The 26,147-nt window shown below is 39.7% G+C and overlaps 1 protein-coding gene across 2 annotated transcripts in view; it reads left to right on the top strand.

Annotated features, from left to right (window-relative positions):
- Usp6nl (USP6 N-terminal like) overlaps positions 1-25,941 on the top strand; it is a 133,620-nt gene extending 107,679 nt beyond the window's left edge. For both annotated transcript variants that reach the window (XM_052727728.1, XM_052727727.1), the window contains 5 exons: positions 2,458-2,552; positions 3,135-3,200; positions 3,296-3,395; positions 5,950-6,102; positions 22,693-25,941. In XM_052727728.1, the coding sequence (XP_052583688.1) occupies positions 2,458-2,552; positions 3,135-3,200; positions 3,296-3,395; positions 5,950-6,102; positions 22,693-24,083 (1,805 nt within the window). In that variant the 3' untranslated portion in view covers positions 24,084-25,941. The remainder of the gene's footprint in view (positions 1-2,457; positions 2,553-3,134; positions 3,201-3,295; positions 3,396-5,949; positions 6,103-22,692) is intronic.
- Positions 25,942-26,147: the final 206 nt, after the last annotated feature.

Raw genomic sequence — 26,147 nt, 5'->3', positions numbered from 1 at the left:
ATTTAGGAAAACCTATATTAGGAAAAGTAAAAGGTAACCTTTGGGTCAAAACACTTGCTATTCTAATGAAATGTTGTCTTTCATTGAGTGCTCTGATGTATAACGTTACAGAATATTAATCAGGAAGCAACACTTAAGTATCTCAAGAAAGAGTACATAGTAATTAAGTAGTTTTATTTTTCAGGTGTGGCTTTTGCTTCTTCCAGCCTTACATCTCGTTCCATTAAGGCCAATAACATGTTTTGACCTTAATTATTTAGTATTTCACAAAACACAAAACTTTTTTGTTTGTTTTCCCATTAACAAATTGAGTTTAATGGCCTTTTCCTTACATTTGCCAAGAAAATGCATTGAACTTTATTTCAGAGTTGGCAGCTTGTCTTAGGAGTGAAAGTGATATTTGTTCCCATAATGCAGGATTATGTGCTCTTCTGTTTCCAGTGCCATCCTAGATGGTAATAGCGGATTGAAGACAAGCATAGCTGAGGTCATCACTCAGTGATAGAGCACCTGTTACACAAAGGCAGTATTAGTTACTCTAAGAACGAACCTAAGAACTTAGGTCACTTTGTGAGACTTTAGGCTTATACAGTAACTGAATGTTGCTTAAGTTTTCCTGCCTGGCCCACAGTCAGAACAAATCTCTCTCACCTGCCAGTCCCACAGCCTCTCAAACCCGACCAAGTAAACACAGAGACTTATATTGGTTTCAAACTGTATGGCCGTGGCAGGCTTCTTGCTAACTGTTCTTACAGCTTAAATTAATCCATTTCCATTAATCTTTACCTTGCCACATGGCTCGTGGCTTACCGGCATCTTCACATGCTGTTTGTCATCGTGGTGGCTGGCAGTGTCTCTCTGACTCAGCCTTCCACTTCCCAGCTTTATTCTCCTCCTTGTCCCGCCTACACTTCCTGCCTAGCCAATGGCCAATCAGTGTTTTATTTAATGACTAATCAGCAACACATTTGCCATACAGAACATCCCACAGCAACTGAACCTAGCACAGAGAATGCTCATTTAAATGTTTCAAAATTAGGATCCTCCATAATCCTTATGATACAGTCAATCTAACAGGCTTGTTTAAAGAAGGGTGTGATCGTGTGCTTCAGTCTTGCTCCCATGTTCCTCGGTATTATGTTAACAAATAGCTGCATGATAACTGATTCTGGGTACTTTGAGTGCCTTAAATGGACTCCAGAAGTGAGACATACTGTTGTATCAAGTTATCATCTAGTAAGCTGTATCATTTAAAAAGACATCTTGACAAAAAGAGCTCATCATTATCATTGGTCTTTATCTGGGCTCCCTGGTGTTCCCAAACCGTCCTGGAATATAGTGGAGTGTTTCCTGCTTCGGTGATAGGTTAATTGTGTGGTGATGTTTTTATCTGATTTTAGAAAATGGTGTTTTCTTTTAAACCTCTTGTGCTGACTTAGCTCCAGCTGTCACTGTCCTATCAGTTGTTCTTACAGTGTTGTTCAGAGCTTTTTTATGGGTGACTTTGTACTTGAGGGATAATTTGTTTCTAGACCTGTGCAGTTTTGTGACTGAAGGTTACCTCTGCTCTTTTTATTTTCTGTGTGAAAGTTTATCACTTGTAAGTGTATGGGATCAACCTAGAACTGGGCAGAGACCAATTTTAGAATACTGAGACCAGGATGTCACTGAAACGTGAAGATATGTTAGATAATCATAGCATGTTTAAGCTGGTTGTTACTGGGTTCTTCGGAAACCAAAAGATGTCTATTAAAATGTTCCAGATGTGCTTAGAAACTAGGTTCAAAAATACTAATTGCAGAAATAAAGTCCATTGAGTAAATGTTCTTGAAATTGATTGTATAACTATCTGAAAATATATAAAAATAGTTGTAAATTCAGTGAGCTTAAATATGCAAATTAGTACTAATTTATCATTTACAGTTAGTTACTTCCTAGAAATCCTACAGATTACAATGAAGATAATTACATATAGGTTTTGGTATAACTTAAAGTGTCTTCATGTTTTAGCTGATGTTAAACATAGCTTATGAAAGGAATTTAAAAGTGATTTTCAAAAAAATTTAGAAACACAGTAGTGAAATTGTTAGTGTATACTTGGAGAGTGTAGTAAGATGTGAAAGACATTAACAGTAGAGCAGGCTGGTTGTCAAGATTGAACAGCCAGCGCCGGAAAAGGAGACTGTTATGATAAATTTATTCAGTTTCCATTGTCTTTTGCTATTAAAGTTTTCCTCTTTATCGGTTCTACAAAGTAAAGGTGGTAGTTAGCAAACAAGTACTAGCTAAAAGTTTTACTATCCTAAGTTCACATGAAATTATTTCCATGATGGGGAAAAAAACACCCTGGTCACTAGGGATGTTCATTTTGTTTTGACAGCTACATTATGTTACATTTTTAAGTTGGGGGTTTGTTAGTATTGTCTCTGAAGTTCTGTTTTTATGTTTGTGTTCTAGGTTTTTTTGTCCAAGGTTTTCCTAAACTCTTGAGATTTCAAGAACATCATGAAAAAATTCTGAATAAATTTCTGTCCAAACTTAAGCAACACTTGGTAGGTAGATGTGCCGCTGACTATAGCCACCTTCACTGAGAGTGGCGATGTGGTGATTAATGAAATTCAGCCTGGGTTCCCTGTTCCTGCTTAGCTCACTGTGTAGTCAGAATCCTCAATTGTTTGAAGAACATTAGATTTGTAAAATTTAGTATTAATAGACTACCACAGTACTAATTCATAGGTTCAGATTACTTCTATGAAACTGATAAATACTACTAATAACAATTTTACAAATGTGTGATTTCTCCATTTTTTTTTAGGTTTTAAATTGTACAGATAGTATTATAAGAAGCATAAGAATTGCTTCCTTGTGAATCACATGCTGCTTTACTATAAAATATAATGGTGTAATGAAGCAGTTCACTGCAGAATATACTAATGATTGTGTTACAGTCCCAATATGGTGACATAATTCTTGTGATAATTCTTATTAGTTAAATTTGGGAATTAAAAACAGGAATAGAAAAACAGTATGAAAATATTTGTAAAGAGTTAGTTATGTACTCACCTTTAACAATCACCTTTCTGTTGCTATTTTGTTTGCTACAACTCAGAAATTATGAGATCTTTGTTTTTTAGGATTCTCAAGAAATCTACACAAGTTTTTATACAATGAAATGGTTTTTTCAGTGTTTTCTTGATCGAGTAAGTACTTTTTAGAAAGCTCAATTGTGAAAGTCCACAGCCAAGGTAAGGGGAAGCACTAATGGTACATCACTCTGCTTTGTCCTTTGTTCCAGACTCCCTTTATGCTGAACCTCAGGATCTGGGACATCTATATCTTTGAAGGAGAGCGAATTCTTACAGCCATGTCTTACACAATCTTGAAATTACACCGAAGTAAGGACACATTTGACTGCAGAGACTTTACAAAAATCACGGCTTATTTTAACTCCTACTAGCTTGGGCTCCCTCTACCTTATGTGTGTTTTTTTTTTTTTTTTTTTTTTTTTTTTTTTTAGTGGTTTTGAAAACTACTGCTTGTTTTTACATTTTTCTTGACAATTAGAGAATTCCTGACTCTCGGGACTAGACACATGTTACGTCTGAAGGTCTTGGATCCTTCCTCCTGTGTCAGTTTCATTTTCACACTTAAACAGTAGGATGCAGGTCTCGGTGTCACTAATAATATTCTTCTCGTACTGGTTTCCACTGGGACCCTGTTCTTCTAGTTGGTCTGTGTCTCAGGTTTATAATAAGGCAGAGAGAGCAAAGAAACTAGGCCTCCTAGGTGAGTGGGTCGGAAAAAGAAATATGTCTATTACTGTTTCTTTCTCTAAGAGAAAGTACATCCAGCTTCAAGCCCTGGATGGGACTTGACTGTCATGGCCTCTGGGGCAAGTGCATTAAGTGTCTATCACTGCATAAATGTGGCAAGGTTTTCAAGACAAAAACCAAGGCCTTTTAGTCTTCAGTTGCGATATTTCAGGGACTCTGTGGTTATTATGTGTTGGGCCTTAAAGGTCAGGAAATGAGAGTTTTTCTATCACTTTCATTTTAACCTTAAGCCTTGAGACTCCTCTTGTAGCTCTGTAGAGATGTGGGTCATGGCAGCCTAGAACTTTGTTGTGTACACACACATTTGTGTGTACCCCGGTCTTGTACATCGTTCTTGAATGGTTTGTTTGGCATTCTGACTAAGTCATAAACCAGTTGAGAACATGGGGTCAAGTTTATGGGTTGTGTCCCTGCTGTTCCTGGCTATACTCAATGCTTTCATTGAGATTTCTTGGTCACTGACTTGGACACAGTGAACACATCAGTGCCATATTAACCATGCTTCACCTGCGATGAGACCTTGGTATCTGTGCTTTTCCAGGGAAGCTGTCAGAAATGCTGTGGTTATGGCCCAACACACAGGCTAACACCAAAACAGCATTGGCAACACATTTCCTTCCCAGAATCGGGTTGTGTCATTGCTGGGTGAAAGCCCTTTCTCTTCCTTCTCCTCTCCTTCTCCTTTCTTTACATCACTACTCTTGTTACAGGTTATAAATAGATCAAAAAATACTTAAAAAGTATATCTTAATTAAACAGTAGTTTAATTGTCCCTCGACAGTAAAAAAAGGAAGTGTAATGTTTATATTTCTTTATAGCGCTCATCTCCCTCTTAAATTATTTTACTTAATATGACTCTTTATCCTTTACACATAAACTCTGAGCATAGCAATTACTTTACTTGCCACTATATCATTAGATGGTATAAGCTATAAAAAAAATTCCTGCCTGCTGCTCTGTCTTTCTCTTGTTTAGGAAGCAAAGCTCTTACATCTTCAGTGAGTTTCCTGTACCACCATACACTTCTATGTATACATAGAAGAATAAATGTTGAGGAACAGGGGACACCAAGAGATGTTGCCCTTGGGCTACAAAGTTTCACTAGATGGCAGGATAAATTTTGGAGCTGTACTATGTGGATTAGTGAGTACAGTTAGTAGTTAGGTCTAACATACTGAAAGTTACTAAGAGAGTAGATTTTAAATGATTTCCTCATAAAAGTACATATGCTTGGTGGTGGATCAAATAGTCACATTAATATAGTCCTTCCACAGTGGTCAACCTTTATTAAAACACTGTGGTGTGCTAGAAGGTTTTACAGTATGTCACTTGCTAGTTTAAAAAAAAAATAGATAACAAAACAGAAAAAAAGAAAAAAAATCTCTGGGTGCCTTAACAGCTGACAGAGTTAACAGCCAGAGTCTTTTCCTTCTCTTTGTTTCTTCCTGATTACTTTAAAACTAGTATTACTGGAGAGTCATCACACAGTGGTGTTAAATGGAACAAAATCAGAAAACATTACTGCTCAGTTAATATCCCTGCTAATAATAGTTGAGAGAGAGCGTTTGCATGCTTTTGAATAAGGCCAGGAAAGTGAGCTGAGGCAGTGTAAGGTGTGTTGTGAGCTGACGCCCAGGCATGCGGATGGACAGAACACATCTAAGGTACGGGCAGTGACATCTTAGTGGGTGTCTCTTTCTGCTTTCCTAATAGAGCTGATTTCCTCAGTAGAACTAATACAAATAAGATTAATAATCTTTTTCTGAGGGAAATTTTCTAACATTGTGTTAGTTAAAGAAGACTTGTCAGTCTGAGTTAGAGTTCCAGCCAATAAATGAGATAAATAAACATTTATTGACTCATAGGAGCTCTTGCTGTAGGTTAGTACTAATGCCCAGACGTGGTTACTCTTAAACTGATGAGAAAATGTTTGGTCTTCCCTCCTCATAAGATCAGCCTGCTGTTTCTAATGTCAAAATACTGTCCTACTGAGTTTTAATGATGTTCACAATGCCAAGTGTAAGTTGTGTATAATCCTTTTAGTACCCTTTTTAGAACTCACTACACTCAAATAGAACTGTTGACTGGCATTTGCATTTATCTCATCCTTTCCTAGAACATCTAATGAAGTTGTCTATGGAAGAACTTGTAGAATTTCTTCAGGAGACCCTCGCCAAGGACTTTTTCTTCGAGGATGATTTTGTAATAGAGCAACTTCAGGTTTCAATGTCAGAACTAAAGCGGGCAAAATTAGATCTCCCAGAGCCTGGTAAGAAATGCCCTGGCATCCTACATCGAGTTCTAGTGGCAGAGGGCACGACACAGTTAACACTGACTGTTTTCTTATTGTGAAGGTGTAAGCATTACACTTGGTGATGACATAGTATCAGTTAGAGTCTTACTGGCTGCTAGTGACTTTTCTTTCTTTAAAAAGATAATTGAAAGTTTTATACATTTATGCAATGTATTTTGATCATATCCATCCACCATCACCTCCTTCCAGTTCCCTCAAGTGCCCCGACTCTTACCTCCTTTCCAATTTCATGTTTTTTTAAAAGTTGTTGTTATTAATTACCTCTTTACAGGTGTGTAGGGTTGTCCATGGGGTGGAGGTGGCAACCTATCAGCAGCCATATCTCCAAAGGAGGGCGACTCTGCTCCTTCAGTAGCCATCAACTACCAGTGACTCCTCTGCCAAGGGTGCATCTGTATTGGAATTTGTTTACAAAAGTTATTTTCTCTGACCAAAGTTAAGAACAATACAGATCTTTGGTATAAACATAAATATTTAAAAGGTGATCAGACAAACATGGTCATTTACCAAATAATAATAGTAGTAGTAGTAGTAGTAATATAATAATAATAATAATAATAATAATAATAATAATAATAATGGGTTTGTAAGGGCCTATAACCTTGGTAGTCACGGGCTTTTGACCAGATTTGTAGAACCAGGCATGAAATCCCTCCTGTGGAGCAGGCCTCATACCCAATCAGAAAGTGGTTGGTTACTCCTGTAACTGGCAGAACATTATTGCGACAGTGAGCACATTTTGCCAGGCAGGCCAGTATAGTAGCATGCAGGGTCTAGCGCTGGATGAGACCATGTTTGTCTTTTCTCCTCCAACAGGCATTATAGCACCTTCTGGTACTTTATAAGCTGTAAAGGGAGATAATTTTCCTGTTAATCAAGGTTGAGTTCCCTGTGTTCTGCGACAGAAGTGTCTTCAACAATAGGGTCTTACCATCTAGTTATGGTGGTCAGCCAAGAGGAATGGTGACAGCCTGTGTCCTAGGACTTGCTGACTAGTATCTCATAGGGAGGTATTTCGTGCCTGTCACTTAGATTTCCATATAATAATCATGTCTTCTGACTTCTCTTTCTCATTTTAGGAAAAAGCATGTAAATATATTGATTAAATATACCTCTGTTCAAATTGAAACTTAGAGATTTGATTGACAGATTATAACTAATTTGAAGAGCCATAACAATAAATGTTTTTTACGCTTAGCATCTTGTTTGGGAAACTGAGTTCAGTAATAGAACAAGTAATGGCCTTTTGTACATGAGGGAACTGATGCTTATGTATGGCACCCAGAACCACCAAATGCATCGCCATTTCCAACTCTAATTCAGGCCTCTGTGTAGAGTGTTGCAATGTAGAGATTTGCATACTTACCTCAAAACATTTTATAGTACCTACCATTAGGTTTTCTGCTGGGGACTTTGCTGAAGATTTGAAAAGTGAAAGAAAGGTGTTTTTCTTATTTTGGGAGAACAGGAGAGATAGGGTGTGAACAAGTTGTAGTGACTGTAATAGGGACACTGATAGAGGTAGGTATGGGATCCATTGGGGACATGAGACAGCTAGTGAAGAGTGAGGGAAAACGAAGAAAACCTAGAAAGATCAGAGTAACAACATTTTTAAGTTTTGACTACTATTACTTGACAAGAGTATGATTTCTGAAAGAAGTTATTTTTTGCCATTTTCCTTTTTCACTGTTGTTATAGTAGATCGTATGGTAAGGGCCTAGAAAAGTGGAAAGCGTGGGTAAATGAAAAGTGGATTCAGTTATTCATGCTAACTGGGTTTGGCATTTCCTGATCATGTGCCCTGCTTGATGTTCTTGTAAGAAAGGAAGCAGACTCACATCAGGAAGAGTTATTTCCCTTCAGGAAACCAAGCTGCTGTGCTTTGACTTAACTGAGGGGTTTAATCAGCACTTGAGTCCTGGGGTCATTAGAATTGACAAGGAAACACCTCCTCACAGTGGTAATTGAGTTGAGCATAGGCTTTGGGAAAGTGTGGCCTTTGCTAAGTGAGGTCAGCCCTCCCTGTTCAGTATAATGATGCCTATTTTCCACTAATTTTTCCCTGTAGCAGGAAATGCACTTAGAGCAACAATTACTATACTCTCCCTATTGTAACATTTGTTTTAAATTGTCTTGCCTATATATATTAAAGAAGAATTTAAGGCACTTTTAAATAAAAGATACATGTAAAGAAAAAACATACACTGTAGAACTATTTAAGATCCTTACAAATACATGGTGAGGTAAAGTTTGAAACCTGTGTAATAGATCATGATGATAACTGTTTAGGACCTAATTAACAACTAATGTTTTTCAAAATGTTACTATGTGTCACATATGTGGTACTTTCTCATTTTCTCCCTATAAAAATAACCATAGAGTTGTGCTCTTAATTTTGTAGGAGTAGCAGTTGTAAAATATTTTATAAATAGTTTGTAAAATATTTTCACTAGGAAGATGAGGAGAGTGTGGCTGGGAGATAAAAGGAAAGGTAGGTGGCTAGAACCAGAAACACTGTAACAGTATTTATCTTCAGAGTGTTTCTGCCCCATGACCTCCCATTGTTTTCCTCTCTAAGTTGTAGACTGCATACGGAACAGATGCGACATGAAATGAAATTTTATCAAGACCCTTCCAAGTCATACCCATCCATCCTTTAAACTTTTTATGTGTCTGGGTGTTTTTCCTGCATGTATAACTGTGCACCACTTGTGTGCTTGGTACTCAGAGGGACCAGGAGGGTGTTGGATCCTCTGGAACTGGAGTTACAGACAGTTGTGAATGGCCAGGTGGGTGCTAGGAATCAAACATTGGTCCTCTGCCAGAGCACCCAGTAGTTTTAGCTGTTGAACCATCTTTTAAAAAGTATAATGAATGACACTCCCTTTGGCTCCTTACACAGTACACCAAATTGTATGCTTGCCAATAGTATATGGCAGGATCCTCACAAAAACATGCTATTGTGAAATGTTTAATATTTTTAGTGTTGGGGTAGAGGATCCCATTCTTGTTTTGGTTTACATTCCTTGAGTTTTAAGTCTAGTATCCTCCTTATATATTTATTTCATCATCTGTGAGCTTCTCTGTTTACCTGTGTGCATTGTCTGTAGGTACACTCTCCACAGTACACTATACAGCTTCTCTGTTTACCTGTGTGCATTGTCTGTAGGTACACTCTCCACGGTATACTATACAGCTTCTCTGTTTACCTGTGTGCATTGTCTGTAGGTACACTCTCCACGGTACACTATACAGCTTCTCTGTTTACCTGTGTGCATTGTCTGTAGGTACACTCTCCACAGGTACACTACACAGCTTCTCTGTTTACCTGTGTGCATTGTCTGTAAGTATACAGGCCCCTGGCAGTTAAGGAAGTCACTGGCATACTCGGTGTTACAAATTCTTTACACATTTTTTTTTCTTATTTGTACTAGTAAAGGCAATTTATATGAAGGTCTTCCCTCCCAATATTTCTCATAATTTTTGCAGGTTTATTTTGAAATGCTTAAATCTTTTTAGTGGGTACCAATTTGTCTGATTAAGTCTTAGTTAATCTAGGGATTACTTTGGTTTATTGGATAATACTCCACTTTGCTTATTTTCCAAACAGCCACATGGATTAATACCATTTAATAAATTATATCTTGGTATTTTGTTCTGTCTTTTGGTCTCTACTTTCACAGTTGCATGTATTTGTAATATCTTTTAGGGCCAATTTTCCCTCATTGTTACTGTATTAAATTATCAAGAAAGAATCACCTAATGTTTTCAGATTTGCACTTAATTTAAAGATTGATGGTTTTTGAGAGGGAAAAATCCTGTTTTAAAAATTATATTCAGCTGGGCGGTGGTGGTGCACGCCTTTAATCCCAGGACTCGGGAGGCAGAGGCAGGAGGATCTCTGTGAGTTTGAGGCCAGCCTGGTCTACAGAGTGAGTTCCAGGATAGGCTCCAAAGCTACACAGAGAAACCCTGTCTCGAAAAACAAAAAAAACAAAACAAAACAAAAAGATTCTCCTAAGGAAAAGCTTTAACCTTTCGTTGTACTGCTACACTGCACTACTCTAGTTGTTCTTTTTCGTGAACCCTGGTAGGGTTTGTTTCCTGACTAAGGCTGTTGCACACTTCTGGTGTACATACTTCAACCTCCCCATCTTCCCTTGCCTCAGTAGACACCTGGCCACCACTGCCAAGGTCTGTTGTAGACTTGACAGCTCACTGAAGCTGTGGTTGTCCTCAGGTTATGAGATGAAAGTAGACAGAGGTCAGGCTATGTTCCCCATTTCCTTGGGAGCAGTGCTAGCTTTTCAATTGCTATTTTTTTAAAAATTAGATGAAATTTATTTATTTTATGTGATATGGTGGGATGGGGAGTGCCGTGGGCACACAGGTACAATTCAGAGAATAATTTTTGGAAATGGGTTCTCAGTTTCTACCATGTAGGAGCTGGGCTCAACCTCGGGCCATGCAGCTTACCCACTGACCCATCTCACCAGTCCCTTTCCATTGCTATTATAAGTTGAATCTATTTTATAGCTAGCAGCAGTCTCCTGCTTCAGCCTCTCTAATAGTGGGAATGAACTACCATGCCCAGCTTGTTTTGTTTTTAGTGCTGTTTCTGGAGTCATTATGTTTGATTGACTCTTCGAGGTTTTCTAAGACTTTAGATGTATTATTATATCTTCAACAAATAATCCTTCCTTGTTCCTCTTCCTTTTTTGATACTCAAACTAACTTTTCCAAGTTAAAAAAATATTCAGCTATTTCTAGACTGACTACTGTTAATGTTTTTGTACATTCATCTTTCTATATGTTTTAGTTACTTTTGAACAGTTTTGGAAACTGTTTGACTTTTCAAACATATACTGAAGTCGGGAAATTTGTAGTGACCATCCTGCCATACACATGCCCATTACTGTTTATTGAATTTATTAAACAATTTTAAAATGAAAGTAAAGACATCAAGACACATCACCTAAAAACTGCAGTCACTGTGTCCATGAAGCCAGGGTATTCTTTTGGCTTAACCACGGCACCATAGCCATATCCACAAGAGTAACAGTGTGATTCCCCAGGATCTCCCCCTGTCTGTTCCATGCTCAATATGTCTAGTTGTGTCCTGATTGCCTTCTACGTTGTTTGTTTGAGTGGTTGATTGGTTGATTAAGGTTTGTGGATTTGGGGGTTATGTTTGTTTGTTTGTTTGTTTGATCCAAGGGTTCGCCATTTGACTCAAGTGGGGCAAGAATTTACTTTGTTCTTGAACAGGTCAGATATTTAACTAGAGGCCACAGAAGAGTGGATTTCACATTCGTTGCTTTTACGTTTTTTGATAGACTTTCCTGTAACAAAGAGCTTTCCCTGTCATATCAGCAGGGGCTCTTAGATGGCCTTTAGATGTAATTTTTACTGAAAGATGGAATAAATGTTGAATTTTCCCCCTTCACCAGTTTTCTCCTTGACTGACCTCTGTTCAGATGAAGCCATTGATAAACATGCTGTTAGGAACTATATGTTGATCTATTGTGACCGACAGTTTGGGCAGAAGTTATAGCTTATTACCTATATACAGAAATCAAGCAAATTTTCTTAAATAACTTTTAATTATCAGAAAATAGGAAATGGAGAGAACTTTTTTGAAAGCAAACATTTTGTTGCCATTGGCTCTGATACATGTGTTCCCTCCCCACCCCACCCCACCCCCCCACAGAAAAATTTTGGCTTTTTGGTTAGCTCGTAAAAAATGAACTTCCACTTTGCATTTTTCTCCTGTACATGGTCTTTTGTACTGGTGGTGACAGCTGCTGACTGGAGCAGGGGAAGAAATCATGCATTTGTGGGTGTCAGAGCAGTTTTGAGTCATTTCATGCTGGGTTCCAGATGCTCTCAGTCTTGTTCCAGCTCTTCTAACCATTCATTCCATTCCTCGATTCTGCAGTGCTTTCTCTTGAGCTTATCTTGAATGCACTGTCTAAAGTTGTTTATTCTGTTCTCTATGCCTAAGCAGTTCATATTCATAGCAGGCTCTTTGAAGGACTTTCTAATTTCTGCTTCCATCCCAGACCTTAGTGCTGGGAACCTATGGTTCCAACCAGTACCCTGAGTGGCCATCTTACCTGCCTGTCCCTCACACTGCAAACCATAACTGGGTCAGTTATCTCCACTCAACCTCTGAACTTTGTGTTTTTCTGTATTTCCCAGTATGGTCAACACGCACTAATCCTTAGTCATTTAATATCTCCTATTCCATGTAATCTCCCAACTTCCAGAACCCAGTCAGCTACAGTACAGTTGATCAGTTTCTGTGTTTCTGAGGCTTTGTAGTATCTTGTGAAGATTTCCCTCAGCGCAGTGTCTGTTAAAGTGGGGCCACTGGCTTTGTGGTGTTTCCTTCCTTAGCAAGGTGGGGAAGTGATGAGGGAAGGCCAGTGCTTCAGGAGAAAACCCAAAGCCTTTAGTTGACAGAGAATAAATAGTCTTTCCTAGCTACTTGTTTTCCACGTCATCTTTCCTCCCCTTCCAGTCCTTTGAGGTGACCTTACAGTAGAGTGTGAGTCTCCTGTGAGTGTCTTTGCCCAGTGTTCACATCTGCGTTATCAACTCAGCTTTTCCTAACAGCCTTTTGGAATGTGGTATTTATTGACACATTTGCTTTTGTGTTTTTTTGGTCTTTAAAGGCAGTTTTTCTGTATATGATTTATTTAGACTTTTAAAATTAGCATTTCATTTATTAAAATCCAGATTATAAAACCTAGGGGTTTTTTGGCTGTTGTTTCATTTAAAGAAGTTAGCATAATATTTTTAAATCTAGTAATTAGTTTGTTTGTTTTTCAAGACAGGGTTTCACTGTGTAACCTGGCTGTCCTGGAACTCACTCTGTAGACCAGGCTGGCCTTGAACTCACAGAAATCCACCTGGCTCTGCCTCCTGAGTGCTGAGATTAAAGGCATGAGCTACCACCACCCGGCTAAATCTAGTAATTTTAACATTTTTTTCTAAAGGAATTTTAGTTAATATTTGGTTCTATTTGTAAATAACTACAAATATTTTAGATTGTATGTATAAATTTATTGTATCCATTTTCCTTTCAGCATACTTTAGGAACTAATCTTACATAGCTGTAAAATAATTCATAATTGGTGGGCAGAAGCTCAGTGGCAGAGGGCTGCCCAGCACCCCACGGCTCTTTGCTTAAGTCCCAGCACTGCAGAACAGAACAAACAATAAAATAACCTGGAACCCCGTTCCTCCCCAAGACTGTGCCCAATGTCTACAGTTAAAATCAAAAGTTCAAGTCAGTAACTCATTTAAATTAGTACAAAATTACCAACTATTGTCAAATCCTCTTATAATATTTTAAAATAAAAATAATGCTAGATTCTTTAATAAAAATGCAGAATTGATCAGGTGCTTGATTCTTTTAAGCTTCTCTATGCTTAAGTCTGGATCTTCAGGAGTTGAAAGATATTGATTAGTTTGAGGGGGTGGGTGTTGGGGGACATGACTGCCATACATGCTAGGATTCTTGGGCTCTTAGCAGGGACCCTGACTGCACCTGCTCCCGTGTTTGTCTGCTGTGTCCGGGTTGGTGCCCTTCTGATGCTTTGCAGGCAGTCTAGATGCCTTGGCTTCTTGCTGCAGACCACCCCACTCTTCTTGGGCAGCCCGCTGCTTCTTCTCACCAGGGCTTGCTCTTCTTAGTTGTTTACCTCTGGCCTTTCCTTCTTGAGGTCTTTCAACCTGATAGAAATTTTTGTCATTTTATTTATTTCTTAGTTGTTAGAACTGTGAATAGTTTTCATTGTCATTATGCATCATTGTTACTAATCTATAGCTTATAGATGGGGAAACTTGGGTAAAGGTTAAATAACTGTCCAAGATCATCCAGCTGCTAAATGATAGTCATTTGGTTGTCCCGAGTGATTCTGGAGTATTATTATACTTTTGAATAATAAATGCTGTTTATTATGCTATTCAAAAGTAGCTTCTACTGCTGTGCTCAGAGATTGCTAGAGTATAGCCAGATGTGTACTTTAACATCAGTTTGCCTTTGTATATATGCTTCTTCAACACTGAGTTCTCGGACTTCACCCACTAATTGTCTGAATACATCTGACCTAAGCTGTCCGTTTTCACACCCGACTTAGGCATTATTTCCCACCTAAAGCCGTCTCAGCCTGCCCACAGGATCCCAACCCCTTGAATTTGATCACCTGTACTTAGTGTCTGCTGTGGGATGGTCTGTATGTCAAGTGTGTTGCTGATTGGTCAGTAAATAAATCACTGATTGGCCATTGGCTAGGCAGGAAGTGTAGGCGGGACAAGGAGGAGAATAAAGCTGGGAAGTGGAAGGCTGAGTCAGAGAGACACTGCCAGCCACCACGATGACAAACAGCATGTGAGGATGCCGGTAAGCCACGAGCCATGTGGCAAGGTATAGATTAATGGAAATGGATTAAGTTAAGCTGTAAGAACAGTTAGCAAGAAGCCTGCCACGGCCATACAGTTTGTAACCAATATAAGCCTCTGTGTTTACTTGGTCAGGTCTGAGTGGCTGTGGGACTGGTGGGTGACTGAGATTTGTCCTGACTGTGGGCCAGGCAGGAAAACTCTAGCTACAAGTGTCTGAACCAATGCTTGTGCATGCAGCTATTTTCTGCTTTTGGTGCTTGAGCACTCGTGTTAGTGTGCGTATCCTTGGATGCAGTGACCACATCTCAGCATCATGAGTGCTGATAGTTGCCTGGCATGAAGCAGATAGCCTTTTGAAGTTTTAGTCCTTTCTGACATGGGAGAATCTGTACACCAAAGATTAACACAGAAACAGTTTGCGGGGGTGAGCCATTCTGTATCATGTTTGTGTATGCCGGTCAGTTTCAGTATGTGCTGAGATTGTGCTGCTGCGTTTAGAAGTAGAAGGAGGGTCACCAGGAATCGCCGAGGAGCACTCTGTACTTACATCTCTTAGTGGGTTCAGAGAGCTGCTAATGCCTCGGAGGCAGTCCACCTCCACTCTGTAGTAGAGTGTGGTGTCCACTGGGTGGTGACAGAGACCTGAGTAAGACCAGAAATGGACAGGCCTGAGGAGACAGAAAAACACCTTTTTGTCTTCTTAGGGAAGTTAGAGGAGACTGCTCTTGGCATGTTGGGGCTTTTAAGACAAAAATGCTAAACAGACAAAAACTGAAAAGGAACTAAACATTTAGGTTTTGTTCTAAATTGTATGAAGTTCTGTTTCTTGTGAGTGGGGAGAGAAGATTGTTCGCACTAGCACTACTGAACGTGGGTGAGGTGCCGTTGGTGTGACGGCCTCACACAAAGCTCCTGTAGGACGTGGCCAGAGCTCAGCTACCTGCTGTGTTTTCAGGAAGAAGGAGAAAGTAAATTTCTGACATGAAGCTGAGCAGAAACATCAGTGGAGGGAGCAAAACCATTGCTCTGTTTACTGAAAAGAGTCCCAGATTGAGAGCCTGGGCGGTAAATACTGACTCTAAAGGGCCCCACATGACGCGTCTGTGTTTACGTCAGCTGTGCTCAAGTCTGCTCGATGTCACAGTTGCTTAGGAGTCATGAGGATGTAGGACATCGAGTAAACCAAAGATATTGTGTATGTGTGTGTGTGTGTGTGTGTGTGTGTGAAGGTAGCTACTCACAGATTTGCTTAAATCTACTTTTGTGATAGAGAATACTTATTAGCACATAAAAACATAACTGATAGTGACATTTGTTGCTTTTATGGGTTCCACACAGTTATTTCCTTGGCCCAGTAAAAGTTGAATACTTAATCTGCACCAAAAAAAAAAATCATCTTTTGTAGCTGGAGTTTTCTCCAGTCCTGCCTGGCCCACGGTCAGGACAAATCTCTCTCACCTGCCAGTCCTGCAGCTGCTCAAACCCAACCAAGTAAACACACAGAGACTTATATTACTTATAAACTGTATGGCTGTGGCAGGCTTCTTGCTAACTGTTCTTTTTCTTAAATCAGCTCATTTCTATTAATCTATAAGTTGCCACGTGGCTCACCCGTATCTTAAAATCTTCTCATGGCGGTGGCTGGCAGCTCTCTCTCCTCAACCTTCTACTTCCCAGAATTCTCTCTGCTTGTCCCGCCTATACTTCCTGCCTGGCTACTGGCCAATCAGTGTTTTATTTATTAACCAATCAGAGCAACACATTTAACATACAGAACATCCCACAGCAATCTTTGTGTAGAAATCATATAGGTTTTTTCCTCTTAATGTCATAGTTACAGAGGTCAGATTACATGACAAAGAGACTGTGGGTTTGGTCTGGCTGTTGGAATTGAGAGGCCTTTGAGACATCGTTTAGAACCTGCTTCTATGAGGGGAGCCCCGCTCATAGATCCCCTGGGACCACCTCCATCTCTTCCTTCATGTAGCTCTGGTCTCCTTCCTCTCTTGTCCTTTCCACTCTACCTACCACACAGGCGTTCCTTCCCTTGCCTTGTTCTGTTCTCTGCTGGACTCTGTTCTGCTCCCTCTCTCTTTGACCACCCTTCCACACTTACTTCTCTTCCTCCACAGGAACTTTTACCGAGACCATCACTGAGATGCAAAGAACACTCATACATTGATTCATGGGAATAACGTGATTGTAGTGTAACCCAATAGTCAGTCGGAAAGTATTTCTGGAAAATGTATGCTGATGTCACTGTCGCAGGCTGTGGTAGTCTGAACCAGAATGGCCCCAATAGGCTCATATTTGAATGCTTGGTTCCCAGTTAATGGAACTGTTTGGTAAGGATTAGGAGCTGTAGCTTTGTTGGAGTAGATATGGCCTTGTTGGAGGAAACTTATCACTTGGAGTTAGCTTTGAGATTTCAGAAGTCCATGCCAGACCCTCTCTCCGCCTGCCTTCTGTGGCTCAGAATGGAAAGCTCTCAGCTACTGCTCCAGTGCCATGCCTATCTGCTTTCTGCCATGATGATCATGGACTAACCCTCTAAAACTATAATCAAGCCCCCAGTTAAATGCTGTCTTTTATAAGAGTGTCTCTTCACAGCAATAAAATACTACTAAGACACAAGCTGTGCTGTAAGTATGCACTGACCTGTTTGCCATGCGCAGCAGAAAGTGGAAGTGAGTGGACACTGTTTGGAACTAAGCACCCAAAGCATTGCCTTCCGGCCCTGACACCTGTGCGGCCCCGCCCTCACTACGAAGCACTCTGGGCCTAGCCTGTTTCACTGCTTTTAACATTTAGAGGAATTGATTTTTAAGCACTTACATCTTAGGAGGCACTTTTCTGATATTCCTGTCTACTGCCTCTTTATTGAAAAGGTTTATGGGAACAAAGAGGCCGTTTCCTTTAAATGTTTTTCTGCATTTACTATATTGGCCATTGGCTTTTACACACAGGTACCTAATGAGGGCTTTTCACTTGAGAGTTAATTAGACATTGTATAACTTTGTGTGTGGCTTTCTTCCCCAGACTCTTGTTTTTTAACTGTGTGAACTGTGGATGTTGTAATCACAGTTTCCGGCCTGCCAGCCATTACTCTGATTCACACTTTTTTACTAATGTAGGTATTCTGAAGAGGTACAGAAGGAGAAGCCGCTGGCATGGTGGAAATGTGCTACAGGTTGATGTGAGGAGCTTTTCTTGAGTATTTTAGAACACAGACATTGTGCCCCAGTGTTCATTTTGATCTCTTATCCATTCAATGAATGAAATATATTGAAAATTTCCTTTAATTCCTGTTTTTTTTTTTTGTTTTTTTGTTTTTTTGGTTTTTTTTTGGTTTTTTGAGACAGGGTTTCTCTGTGTAGTTTTGGTGCCTGTCCTGATCTCGCTCTGTAGACCAGGCTGGCCTTGAACTCACAGAGATCCGCCTGGCTCTGCCTCCCGAGTGCTGAGATTAAAGGCGTGTGCCACCACCACCCGTCCTTCCTTTAATTCTTAATTTTTTTTTTTTTTTTTTTTTAGATTTTATTAATTTTTTATTTTATGTGTGTGGTTGTTTGGCCTGCATACATACATGCAGTGCCCACAGAGACCAGAAGAGGGCACTGGATTCTCTGGAACTGCAGTTGCAAAGTGTACTAGGAATTGAACCTGGATCCTCTGGAAAAACAACCAGTGCTCTTAACTGCTAAGCCAGCTTTCCAGCTCTCCTTCAATTCTTATTTATATATATATATATATATATATATATATATATATAGAGAGAGAGAGAGAGAGAGAGAGAGCGCGAGCGCTGAGAGATGGCTCACCAAATGTCAGATGCATATACTATTAATCACTTTTCCTTAGACATATTTCTGTAGTTACTTAAATAAAGTGAGAGGTAAAAATGTTTCTTGTTATTTACACTGAAAAATAAACTTTCCTGTACCTGTATGAAGTTCCCACCTCAGTCTGTCTCTTACTTGCTAGTTTAAAAATTCCTTCTCCTGAGAAAAACAGACCTTTTACCTACAACTCCATATTTTACTGTCATCCTGTTTTTACTTTAATCAAAGACTTTCTGAATGAACACCAGTGACTGTTGCCAAATAAATATGGATGTCTGTGCCTAAATGTGGATGGTGTGCGTTTTCTCATCCATGTTCTTGGGATCCTCATCCAGTTTTTCCCCACCATCTCCATCTCCCTGCACTTGTGGTTTTTCCCCACCAGTCCTTCTTCTCTGGGTCTTTCTCACACACTCCAGCTGTCTCTTTACCTTTCTTCTCTATCTTACAATGGAACCTCAGCCAATGAGTCTGTGTTGAGTGAAGAACCAGGAGCATAAGACACTTACAGCTGACTGGTCTGTAGGCATGCTTCCATTTAGGTTTTGCTTCCATGTTGTCAGAAAAATAAATACATAAAATTGGCCTGAGAAAATTAAGTGGTTACCTTCCTAGATGGAATGGATTGAGTGAGGGTTTTGGAACTCTGCATTTGATGAGGTCAACTGTGGCTGTCAGTCACCTTTGTAAAATTATAAAAGTATGGAGATGAGAAAACTCTAGTTTTTAACTTTTTGAAAGTAGTAAAGCCAGATGATTTAAATTCCATACCAGTAAACATTACATCTATGTAAGGAAAGAAGCAATGAATGGATTAGTTGGAAATGGATATTTGAGCATGTAGAAAGCAAAGTCCCTGATTGCTAGTACCAGCTCCATTGAGAATGCCTTATCTATTAGTCTGCTCTTGTTTTTCCTGAAGGCTGCTCATTTAGTGAGTCAGAAAAATACTGTTAGTATAATGTATAGAGTAAAGCTCTTGACAAGGCCTTTAGGACACTTAGGATTGTGCTGAATATGTGGCCCACAAGTCTTACACTAAACTGTATGTCCTTATTGTCTGGCCTATTGAAAAACATTATTGTGCAAGTACTACATGTTCATAGCAGACATTTATGGCAGCTAAGGAAAAATAATAACCCTCTATCTGAGAGCACTTTTGTTACGTTAACCAGCACTGACTAGTGTGTATTCCTTACCTTTGTGCCTCAGATGCAGACTTAGAACTGTATAGAATTTGTAATTAATGGGATGTTCTCTGCATGCTCCTAGTAACTCATTTTAGTTCTGGTTCATGTTAAAAATATTAGCGTAGCAGTAGACTTAGAAAATTATTTTATGTTACATACCTTATTTCATCATATTTTCTTTCATAATTTTAGAGATTCTCCAGTTAAGCATGTAGGTATTTTTTCTAACACATTGTAATGATGAGCATTCTTAAACTGGTACCACAGTTTCCCTACTTACATTAAGCAGCTGTGTGCACATCAGGGTCCCACTCAGTCCACTTCTGTAAAGTGGGTTTTGCTGATTGGCTGGTATATCATTTGATAGGATATTAACTAGCATTGAATTGCTCTACTCTCCTGGAATTGCCAAAGTTGGGACGAGAGGAAAGTTGTAAGCTGGGGTTTTGTGTTGCAGGTCTTCGTGTTATCTTGCTAATCAGTGTGTGTTCTAGACACTGTCCCTGGCAGAGAAGATGACAGTCACATGTTTTTCTGGGACTAACTGATTAACTATTGGAGAACTGATTTAAAAATAAAAACACTTTGTTGGGATGCTAAATGGATTTTATTACTTGTTGGTCTTTACCCTAAGGAGCTGAATGCTCTGCCCTCAGCTGGCATTTAACCCACTTTACATATTCATAAGCAAAAACTTTCAAATGCTAGCTTTTTCAAGTTTGTGTTACCACTTGAGATAATTTTGTAAATAGTATGAAATAGCTTCGTCATAGAAGAGACACATGGGAATGCTGTTGAAGTCAAGATTGCTGAGTGGTGTGCTCTGTCTCTGAAGCAGCAGACATCCTTCACTCTGCTGATGGCCTCCTAGCTCACATCTTACCAACTGAGTAAGCACATGGGCTTCACCTTCAAGTGTCCAAAGCAGCCCATCTCACTGCCCCACTGCAGCAGTAGAAGGGGACCGTGAAGATGCTGGAGCCAGCTTTGGGGTTGAACTCGGAATCTGCTACTTGCTAGCTGTGAACCCGTGAGCAAGTTCCTCTCTGCCTCAGTTTTCTCACGTAATGAGATAATGAAATTACGTGCCTGTTGTTAATGTTTATGTGCACAGCGTTCTGTATGATGACTGATACATGGTGATTGCTTAATAATGTTAGCAATTGTGACTATCGTCATTTATTATTACCGCAATCGAAGTCTAAACCACCATTTCAAATAACTTCTGTGATATATCTCAGAGTATAGAACTGATCTGCTGAAAAGTCTCTAGAATTTTTCAATTAACTCAGGACAAAATCCCAAGTCCTCTTCATAGTGCCATGTGGGTTGTAACTTCGTCAGTTTTTTGGCATCTTCCTGGGGCCTCTTTCCTTCTCGGGCCATTGTTCAGAGAGAGGGTCTTGTTCTTTCTGGCACTCTTCCCTGCTCTGCACCGTCCCACTCCCAATTTTTAATTGTTTTTACCACTTTAATTTTCCTGTTTCTTTGTTTTGTTTGGATCGGATAGGGTTGGGTTGGGTTGGGTTGGAATGCTGGTGATGGCATCCAGGGCCTTGTACATGCTAAGCAAGTGTTCTGCTGTATCTGTTTATTGTCTATGTCATGTGGGCTCCAGGATCGAACTTAAGTCCTCTGGTTTGGCAACCTTTACCCTCCAGCCCATTCTGGGGCCCTGCGCAGTTCTGATGTTGGCAGCTTATTTAAAGGATGATATTACATATTCTCCCCCTCTGAACAAAGCATTGTATTTTTCTTAAAATATCCTAAAGAAGTGGATCTGTAACTGTTATGTACCAATTAAAACTTTCTATAAAGAAGCATGCGGTGTGAGAATTCTAAGAGTAATCAACATGGTATCCCTTCCCCCACCCCACTAAACAAAACAGAACAGAAATAACAAGATTGTAGTGACTAGGGCCATGTGAAAATATCACATCTCCATGTTCACAGCAACCCCATGCAGATCATAGTAAGTATCAGTTAGATGGATCATTAAGGGAGTATTTGAAGAAAGCAGAGCTTTATTTTCAGGTGACAAAAAACTGCTTTCTAATAATGGGTAAAACATTTTGTAGTTTTTGCAGATGAAATCTTCTTTTCATGGTAATCTATATTAGTTTCATGAAAATCTGGCAATGTTGAAATAGAGCATTTAAAAATATTTCTTGCTAACTAGCCAGTTTATTGAACCTTCTTTCAATTCCTTACGATTCTGTGTTAATTATTTAAGATACAAAACTAAAATGGGCTGGAGAGACAGCTCTGTGGTTAAGTACACTGGCTGCTTAAGAAGCCCCAACTTCACTTCCCAGTGCTCACTGCCATTTGCAACTCCACTTCTAGAGGATCTGGTAGTCTCCTCAGGATTCCAGGCACCAGGCACGCAAGTGGTGCACGTACATACATTCTTGCAAAACACACACACACACACACACACACACTTTTTTAATTATGTAAGTTACCTAATGTGGTTTTCATTCTTTTTAAATTTCTTTTCCTGTATTTACATTTTTAAGTAGGATGTTTGTTTTCAGGTGGGAGAGTATGTTTCTTTTAAACAGTAAGTTATGCTGTGAGAAATAACCAAGATTATAATAATTTGGGGAGAACTTAGGGACCACAGTAAGTTATCAAGTGACTTTCAACTTTGACAGATCTGCTTGAAGCTGAAAGCAAAGACTTTACTGACTTCAAAACCATTTTCGTTGAGATGAGTTAAAATGAAAGTAACATAATGTTAAGACTCAACCACTGACCAGTTCTTTTAGGAATGAGAGCATCAGCTTTGCACAGAAAAGCTGTGTGACAGTATGTCTTAAGAAAATAAAAGAATTAGATGTTAGGCAATTTCGTGAACCTTGCCTGTGAGGCAACAGGCTGTCTCCACCTGCACAGTGCCTACTTAGATTTTGAAGTTAGCTATGTCTTAGTGTCATTTTCTCTAAGAATTGCTTGCTGTTAGTCACTAACCTTTTGCAGTGTGAAAGTATGTGTTTCCACGTACACAAGACAATCTGCAGTTGTTATAATGTGTCTCTTAGACTAGATACTCATCATTTCTATATTTGTTTTACTTATGAATTTATCTTTCCTTTTAGGTAAGGAGGATGAATATCCAAAGAAACCCTTGGGGCAACTTCCACCTGAGTCTAATTCTGCTTGTATTAATCAGTTGAGCAATGGACAAAGAAGTGTTGGCAGGCCCAGCCCCCAAATAAGCAGCAGAAGAGAAGGTGGATCACCTCACAAAAAACATGAGCATTCCCCTGCCCACCGCAGCAGAACTGGTACACCAGAAAGAGTCGGGCAACCACGGCAGAAGTCAGTGGATGACGAGAGTAAAAATCTGAAGCATGAGGCAGGCTTTCAGAGAAAACCTTCAATGGGTCCACAGGACAGTTCCAGGCACTATAACCATGCAGCTGCTAACCAAAATAGCAATGCAATTTCAAACATCAGAAAGGAATTTATGCCCAAATGGAAAAAACCATCAGATGCCTCAGCTATTGAAAGAACTGCTAAATATGCCATCGAAGGCAGAAGTTCCTCGGTGTGTCCTACCCCTACCGCTGCCGTCCCAAGTTCTGCTGAGACGCGAATGTCCAACTCAAGGCAGAAGATGAAGGTGTTTGATGGCAGTGATGGGAAGCGGGGTTCTAATGCTTCACAGTATGACAATGTGCCTGGGAGTGAAAACGAAAACGGAGCATCTGTGGAGGAGGCATCAGAACGGACTCACCCTCACAGCCCAAGAAAGCACACTGAGCCAAGCTCCAGTCCATCGAAAGTACCCAGCAAGTTTACTTTTAAAGTGCAGCCTCCTGGCCATGCACGATACCCATCCCAGTTAGAAGGGGAGGATCACAGGGTTGCATATCCACCCTCCTACAGCAACCCCCCTGTTTACCATGGAAATTCTCCAAAACACATCCCTATTGCCCACAGCAGCTTTGTGTACCCACAGATCAACCCTGGGACTCAAATTAATCCTTCCAGGAGACCGTATGGCTCTTCTCTTTCAGTTGATATTTCTCCGGAGAAGTCTTACAGCCGCCCAACTCCTGTTGTCCTACCATCTAGTCGAATTGAAGTTCTTCCCATTGACATTGGTGCTGGGGGATATGCAGGTAGTTCAGGCTCACCAAAGAATGGAAAGTTCATCCTTCCTCCAGTGGATTATTTACCAGAGAGCAGAAAGTGGTCAGAAGTTAGCTATACATACAGACCTGAGATACATGGACAATCATGGACTCGAGATCCTAGCCGTAGCCACTTAAGCAATTTACCAAAATATGCAGCCTTTCAACATGTACCTTTTCAGGACCATGGCCTTCCAGAAGTATCTGTAGACAGTCCAGTGAGGTATAAACCTTCACCAGCTGTGGAAGATGCCAGTTCTCCTGGGTATCAATATGCAGGGCCCTCACCTCCAGCACATCACTACAGAAATAGAGAGGGACTTTCTATTCAGGAATCAGTATTGCTGTGAGAGTTTGGATGTATTCACTGAAGACAAAAGAATAGATACCATATGATAACCACATTGCTATGTTTATAATTGCCAAAGCAGTATTTTATACTATTGTAAACAACTCATGCAGTTCCAGTGTATGTCAGTACGAGAGTGTGTGGAATGCTTCATCCCATGTAGATGCTGCTGAAGATGAGTGTTTCAATTGCATTGTCACTGGAACATTACTAGGAGATTCAAAAGCTGGAAACATAGCAATAGCATTCAGGGATGCGCACACAGTGAGGTTCTACATGTTGTTTCATTCCTATCTTTCCTTCAGACCGAATGTTTTCACTCTGTGGATCCATTCTGTTCTGACTGCTGTTAGAAAGCACTGAGACGCTGTAGAGGAGATGTTCTGAAGGCTGCCACTCATTTTTTAATAGACGTGACAAACACCTGTGCATAGATTTTTAATCACAGAATTTAGAAATGTTTTTTAAAACTACCTTTAATCTAGATCCATGAAATAACGGTGGTTTTCCCCCCCTTATCTTTCTGCCCACCCTGACCCTGTCATATTTTAACCTAGGTTCTAAGCTGAAATGACTTTAAAAATTTGTCCCGACTTTATGAATCCTACATCTCACAGAATATCATTCTCCTTCTTTTTCTGCCATTTTATCTCTGCCCGAAAGGTAAAGACATTGGGGAGAAAGGCTAACCACTTAATGGTGCTTAAAATACGGTCAGTTAGCTTGAGTGTGTGGCTCTGGTCTGGCCTGTGCCCATCGTCTGCCCGTTCCTTGCCAGGTGCAAGGGACAGGCTGCAGAAGGAGCTGGAAGTCACAGACCCTGTAGCTCACTCCAGGCAGTGGAAGGTTGCTTTTAAGTTCATTTGAAAGCAGCACTAACCATAATGCTACTCCACACTCTGCTTCAGGTTCCACAGGGCCCCAGGGGAACCATTCACATGGGTTTTTTCTGCCACTCAGTCTTTACTGAGTGTAGTGGGTGGATATCGCTACACTTACTGGGCCATTACATTATCCTGGTCAAAAGTATGAAAAATACCCTAATTATTTATAAGCATCTAGAATTTTGATCTTTGTAAAAAAAAAATTACTTAGTATATTTCTTAGTTTTTGAAACATTTATCAGTGAAAAATAATTGAGGTTCATGGTTTAAAAAAAATGAAAATATGCTATCGTATACTACTGTTACCAGGACACTGACAGCATGCTGGGTCCTCCAAGAGAGGGTGTCTTTGTGTGGATGCGTCTCTCATCGTTAACCTTCTTGTATCTGAATATCAGAAAGTAGGAAGTCCAACAGTGATGGTCCCCTCCTCCACATTGGGAATTTAAGCATTTGAGGTACAAGAAGATATCTTAAGAGGAAAGTAACATTTGTCTAGCTAGTGAACGTGACTATTTTTTATGTATATAATGATTCTAATGTAATTTAATCAACGTGGTAATGATGATATTAAGTATGGAAACAAATGCGGTGTATTAAAGGTGAACACCACACTGAAACTCCAGCTCCTGGTTTAGATCATGTGGAAGGTGAGAAATAAATGTATAGAGAAATGTAGTTGAGGATATTAATTACAGTTCTTAAAGTATGACTCTGTGACTTATAAGGAACCAAGCTGTACAATTTAGTTTATGATGGCAGCATCTATGCCTCTCCAGAAAGTATATATCATAGTGGTAAATAATGTAGATTATATATATATATATATATATATATATATATATATATATATATATATGCAATATCTATATCACACACTATTTTCTTATGTCATCTATGGCATTTTTTATCTGTATACTTTTTGATGTGATTGTTTTTAACATGCTAAAAGTAATACACATATTTTGTTCTGTGTCTTCTATGTGCAGTTTTCATGTGGCAAGTGCTTTATCCTGGTGTTTGCAGGGCCAAGCAGATGTCCTTCTGTGCTTCCCCCACAGCATCTTACACATGCCAGAGTTCTCTGCCTTCATCTCCAGGGAGACCATGTTTAGAACCTCATCACCTTTCCTTGGTTTAAGTAATAATGGCAATAAGGTCTTCCCCACTATAAAATGCAT

Source organism: Peromyscus californicus, unplaced genomic scaffold, assembly GCF_007827085.1.
Source record: "Peromyscus californicus insignis strain IS unplaced genomic scaffold, ASM782708v3 Scaffold_8__1_contigs__length_139910024, whole genome shotgun sequence".
Taxonomy (NCBI): domain Eukaryota; kingdom Metazoa; phylum Chordata; class Mammalia; order Rodentia; family Cricetidae; genus Peromyscus; species Peromyscus californicus.
This window is presented reverse-complemented; position numbering and strand designations above follow the sequence as displayed.